The 5671-nt window shown below is 54.6% G+C and overlaps 1 protein-coding gene across 1 annotated transcript; it reads right to left on the bottom strand.

The window, feature by feature from the left end:
- Positions 1 to 264: 264 nt before the first annotated feature.
- Positions 265 to 3643, bottom strand: LOC130155139 (ly6/PLAUR domain-containing protein 1-like). Its single transcript, XM_056352105.1, has 3 exons — positions 2737 to 3643; positions 1392 to 1532; positions 265 to 1199 (listed from the first exon to the last, which is right to left on the bottom strand). The coding sequence occupies exons 1-3, from the start codon at positions 2810 to 2812 to the stop codon at positions 1003 to 1005; spliced, it is 414 nt and encodes a 137-aa protein (XP_056208080.1). The 5' UTR covers positions 2813 to 3643; the 3' UTR covers positions 265 to 1002.
- Between the last annotated feature and the right edge of the window lie 2028 nt (positions 3644 to 5671).

The raw sequence follows: 5671 nt of genomic DNA, 5'->3' as shown, positions 1-5671 counted from the left end.
CACCTGCCAAGGAAATATTTCTTACTCCCCTGAAAATCATAAGGAACATTTAAAGGGGGAAGAGGGGGAATTGGTTAGTGTTGCTGTTCTTGTCATTTTTACAGGATTTGTTTTCTGATTTCCTACTATTTCGACTCTTCAGAATGTGAACATGTTTTGTATCAGCCCCAAGGTGCTTCTGCTGGGAAGGTGCTCCAGATAATATTTTTAGTAGAGTTTTGACTTGTTTTCTGACATACATCTGATAAATGTCATCAAAAGCTGTTGTTTTGCATGGAAAAGGTCTTTTGCATTATTTTTTTAATCTAAAGAAAAAGATTAGAATAAAAATATTTCATTCATTTCTCACCAGTAAGATTTATGCTGTTTCCCTGGTGATAAAAGCACAAGGCTGGCTCTTCAGACATATGCATTTAATTCCCAACTCCACCACAAACCCCCATGATGACCTTGAACAAGCCACTCGGGCTCCGATCCGTACAGGATGAGATTTTTCTGTTAAAGCTCCCATTTGGCCTCTTTGGTTGGGATAACATCTGCAAAAACCGCTCATTTCAAGTGAGCACCCTGATCCCCATCCCACCACCCATCCATCCCATGGGACCCGACTGAAGGTGCTGCCCAGTGTGGGTGCCCCAGCCCTGCACCCCGAAGCCCCCCTGGGCGGTGGATGCCCTCTCGTGGGAAGAGCTGGGCTCGACACCCCGTGGGGTCGTGGGCAGAGCCCCCACAGGTACCCACAGGTGGCCGTGGGTACCCCTGACCCCGCGGTCCTCATACCCCAGCCTGGAGCGGGGACCCCCAGGCCCCTGCCCTCCCCGCAAGGCAGCCCTACCGCCGGGGCATCACCGAAACCTTTCCAGGGTAAAGCCTTCGGCACCTTTTATTGAGGAGAGGAGAGAGGAGGCGTCCTGTCCACCTGTAAGAGAGGGATGGGGGCATCTCTGCTCCTGCCCCCCCCCCCCCCCCGAGGGTCCCATGGCCCTCCCAGCCCTGGGGGGCTCAGGTGAGGAGCAGGGCAGCAAGGATGCAGGGCAGCAGAAGGCAGCCGCCAGTGAGGCCAGGGGGCGGCTGGGGGGCTCTGGGGGAGCCGTTGCAGAGGTCTGTGTCACAGCAGTGGATGCGGACCCCCGGCAGCTCCTGCTGCTGGCAGTGACGGGAGGTGGCACAGCCGCTGGTCAGCAGGATGCCCAGGACCACTGCAAAGCAAGCACAGCATGGGATGTCAGGGCCAGGGGGACAGCGGTGACAGGCGGGGCAGAGGGTGATGCTCTGCCAGCCTTGCACCAGGGCCAGGCCCCGTTTGAAGGCTGCAGGGTTGCCTTTGGGATGCGAGCATCGCCGGCTTGATCAGGCACCCGTGGCGACCCCAGCCCCCCAGGCAGACTCACCACTCTCTGTCTTAATGCAGAACCGGTGTTTGAATCCCTGGTGGGAGTGGGAACAGGTGATCACCTCTGGGTTAGAGCACCCCATGTCCACGTTTTTGGTGCCAACGATGATGTTGCAGCCATAACACTGGAGTCCGGACACTAAACAAGAACCAGATGAACCACAACTGGATTTTATCAGGGGGAGAATACTTCATCTCCTTCCTAGCTGTTCTCTAACGGCTTTGCAGCGCTCTCTGCCTTGCCAAGTCACATCAAGCGCTGAGCCAGAGCCCGAAGCTGCCTGCCCACTTGTTTACCCACTGGGCCCAAAAAATATAAAGCATCTCCCACTAGATGTCAGTGCGAAATCAGAGATTAGCCGGAGAGTTGAGCTGGGATCAAGCAGTGGGAACAAGGGAGCTTTGAAACAGGGTTTGAGAAGAGTAGGGGAAACCTCCCAACCACAGACACCACCGAGCCAGGGCCCGGCTGGTCTCTGAAACAGCTTTTCCCTGTTTCACCAAATTCCTCCAGTTTTAGCTGCGCCTGCGTTGGAGGCATCCACGCCGGAGGGATGGCTGCAGGAGCACAGTTGGGGTTTCTCCCTGAATTCCCTGATCGCGGGATCTGTCAGGGGGGTAAAACGCCTCAGAAGCAGAAGGAAAATCCTCGTTCAGAGCAACTACCAGGCAACACACCCGGGACAGTGGCGCTGGTGTGTGTCCCAGAGCTTTGCACCTTGTACCGGTGGCAGCTCAGTGTTTCCGTGCAGGGTCAGCGACTGTGTCTGAGAACTGCTTGTCCTGGACCAGCATGGGAACTCAGCCATTTCTTAGATTTCTTTAAAAAACCCCATCCTTCAAAGGATATTAATTTACATCATCCACAGAGTTTAAGGCAAACGCAGCACCTGATCTCTGTGTTGATTAATCACAGCAACAAAAATCAAGTTGGGCTTGCTGTTGCCGTTGCCTTTTCCCACCTCTGAATGCCGACCCAGAGCCCTTGCCGAGCCCAACCTCGTCTGCTCCCACGGGGTTGTCAGGAGGTGGGTGAGCACCCTTGCACAGCCAGGCAGGGCAAGGGGGTCCCTGCCCTGGCAGGAGTGGGGGAGGGGAGCCCAGGGGATCCCGGCTCCTGGACCACGCTCCGCGCCCACCTGCCCTTGTTTCGTACAAAACGTGATGACATTAGCTCCATCCTAAACCCGCCAACACGCAGCTACATCGCTTAGGGCAGGAATGGCCCCAAATTCATCCCCAGGATAAATCACACCTTAACAACCAGCATTTAGGGAGGATGCAAACAACCATAACTCCAAAGGATGGGGTACATGCCGCACCCAGGGGACAGCAGCACTTACCCTCCGGGAGGACGAACACCACAGTCATCAGAGAGAGGATCCCATGGGCACCTCCAGGCATGTGTCCTGAGAGCATGGGGGTCGGCTCCCAGAGCCCGCGGGGGGCTCGGAGGGCAAACGCCGGTGTCTGGGGCAGCAGGCAGAGATGGCCTCTCCTCCTGGCTCTTTCCCCGGGCCGTGCACGCCGCTTGCTTTTCACCTGCAAAACCCTCCACCAGAATAAAGGGAGATGCCGTCAGTTCAGCAGAGATCTGGCTGCGCCTCGCTTCTCCAGCCAGCCCCGTGGCACCTGGTCTCGTTATGCCAATGCTTAATTTCTCCCTTTTCCTCCTGAGAAATTCTCCGATTCTTTCAGTTCATGCACAGACCTGAGTGCATATGTGCTACCCTCAGTTATTTCTGTCCTATTTCCTCTGTCCACGATCACTTCCCATTAATACTACCGTGCAGCAGCTCTTGGAGAGAAATTCTCCCTAATCAAGATTTAGTTTTAAATCCACTTCGAAATCCTCTAATTCAGTTGGATTACGTAGAAGGGGTTTGGGGAGATGTGTGTTTTTACTGGGTTTTTTTTCCTCCTCTCTTTCCTTTCTGAGCTGCCTCATCTTCATGAACGGACCCACCGGCTTTCTGTGACATATTGTGCTATTTAAAGAGGGCAGGAATAATTTTATTAAAGAGAAGCAGTCAACTAATTTTAAATCCAAGGCTTGAGATTCTCTAACAAAGTACAGCCCTGGGGATGGCTGTGGGGTTAAAAGGAAAACTTGAAGGAGATGGGAGTGGGTTTGAATGTATCATATGCCTTTGCATACAAGAAAATAGTTGCCTTAATAAAGCAGTAAGGGGCGAAACGGGGCCAGCCCCGGGCTTGCATCGGCTCTGGAGGGAGGATGGAGGATGGCTGGGGCTGCTGGGGGCTTGGGAAGGTGGCCAGGGGCGCAGTGGAGGCAAGCACCGAGCCATGATGGCTGTGATCCTGGGGGGCCAGGATCAGACCCACAGCCACATGGGGCATCACGGACATCACCAGCTGCAGGATCAGGCCCCCAGACCCCTGTTGGCTCCTCCACTGCTGTCCCCGCAAGCAAAGCCCCAGCTCTCAGTGGAGCTAATAGGACTTAGAGAGCTAATGCTTACTAATAAGAGAGCGTGACCGAATGCATAGGATTAAAAAATTAAAATGACAAAATAAGCTGCTTATGTAGCCCATCCAGCAACCGCCTGCTAGCAACACCTGAAACCCCTCACCCTGAGCACCCAGGCAGCCCACGGGCACCTCCTCTGCCAGGCACAGCTCCTGGCCAGGCAGGGGCTTGGACCTAATCTCTACACAGCATCTTCATTAGCAAGTATGCTCGTTAATATTTTACTGGGAGGCAGCACAAACTTGCCCATGTTTGGGCATCTACGGCTCAGGATGGGGCAATTAGCACCTGGGAGAAGTGCCGAAGTAATGCAGCTTATTTATTCAAATCACTTAAACCACCCACAGTGTCTCGATTGCCTCAAAACAACACGATTATAACGAATGTCTAACACAGCAAAGCCTGAAAGCCTCGGGGAGAAGGGATAAAACGCAGGAAATGGGATTGATTTAAACACATGCATAAATCAGAGCATTCAATAAGGAGGGGAAACTAACTTTTAATCCCCTAATAAACTCTTATGTATCTGGAAGGAGCGGGAAGGAGCAGCCAGGAGCAGCCGGGCTTGGTGGCAGCAATGCACAGCAGTGCACAGTGGTGCACAGTGGTGCGCAGTGATGCACAGTGATGAGCAGCGGTTCGCAGTGATGTACAGCGATGCACAGTGATGCACGGTGATGAACAGCGATGCACAGCGATGCACAGTAATGAACAGTGGTGCACAGTGATGAACAGTGGTGCACAGTGATGCACAATGATGCACAGCAACGCACAGTGATTCACAGTAACGTACAGCGATGCACAGCTGGTAGGCCCAGGGCCATGCACCCCACTGGGCTCAGCACCTGGCTCTGCAGCTTCATCCAGCCAAGCGGTTCCTCCAGCACATGGCACCAGCTGGCCTTTCCCACTGGGAACCGAGCGGGAAGCGCCGGGAGAGCCATTGGGACCCAGGGACAGCACGGTGCCACTGAGCCTGGCATCGATGGGACCAGCAGTGGGATGCTGGGGTGGGTTACCCAGTGGGAGCATCGCCCCAGCCCAGTGCCCAGGGCTGGGCTGAGGGGCAGCTGGTGCAAATTTAGCCCCGCGGTTTTGGTTTTATTGTCTTGCAATCCAGACACATTTATCAGCTCAGGGGCAGCAGGAACACGTCGGGAAGCAGCCTTCTTCCCCTGACTGAGAAAAATTTGATCAGCAAATCCCCCGGAACACTGGTGTTCCCACTTAAACCTTTGCGATACCCGCAGAGACGGCTAAACCCTGTGCAGATTAGACGGGTCCGCCTGCAAATCCTGCTTTAGCGCTCATCCCCGCGGCGGGCCACGTCGCACCCCCGCCCCACCACCCACCGCCGGCGGCGCTCCAGCCCCAGGCCCCGCACTCGCCCGAGGCGGGACTCGAACCGCTGTCCAAGCGCTTTCCCGCCGCCATTAGCGAGGCGGAAGCAGAAGTGCCCTCCCCCGGGAAACGCGCCCGCGGTTCCTTAGGGCTCGGCGGCGGCAGCAGGGGGCAGTCGAAGAGGACTTGGGCTGCGCTCTGATTGGCTGAGAGTGATGAATACATTAAAACAGCGGCGAAAAGCGCGCGTCTCTGCTATTTTAACGGGGTTGTTGGGGAGGGTTTATCCTCATTCGGGGGAATTAGCGTAAAAATTTTAGGTAGGGTGAGGAAGAGATGAAAAATCGAGAAAGAAAAAAAAAAAAAAAGGTGAATTTCTCCTCACTGTATGCTGAATAGTAGCAGCTAAGTGGAGGTATAAATAGCTCGGGCACGGCAGAGCGATT

Source organism: Falco biarmicus, chromosome 9, assembly GCF_023638135.1.
Source record: "Falco biarmicus isolate bFalBia1 chromosome 9, bFalBia1.pri, whole genome shotgun sequence".
Lineage (NCBI taxonomy): Eukaryota > Metazoa > Chordata > Aves > Falconiformes > Falconidae > Falco > Falco biarmicus.
The sequence above is the reverse complement of the archived record's forward strand: the minus strand, read 5'-3'. Positions and strand labels throughout refer to the sequence as shown.

What these genes read in the sequence shown, in the direction of transcription:
- LOC130155139 (XM_056352105.1), bottom strand. Translation starts at nt 2,812, where the DNA reads ATGCTCTCAGGACACATGCCTGGAGGTGCCCATGGGATCCTCTCTCTG. An exon ending in GGTGTTCGTCCTCCCGGAGG is followed by an intron (nt 1,533 to 2,736) that starts GTAAGTGCTGCT and finishes GTTCTTGTTTAG; the next exon opens with TGTCCGGACTCCAGTGTTAT. An exon ending in CTGCATTAAGACAGAGAGTG is followed by an intron (nt 1,200 to 1,391) that starts GTGAGTCTGCCT and finishes CTTGCTTTGCAG; the next exon opens with TGGTCCTGGGCATCCTGCTG.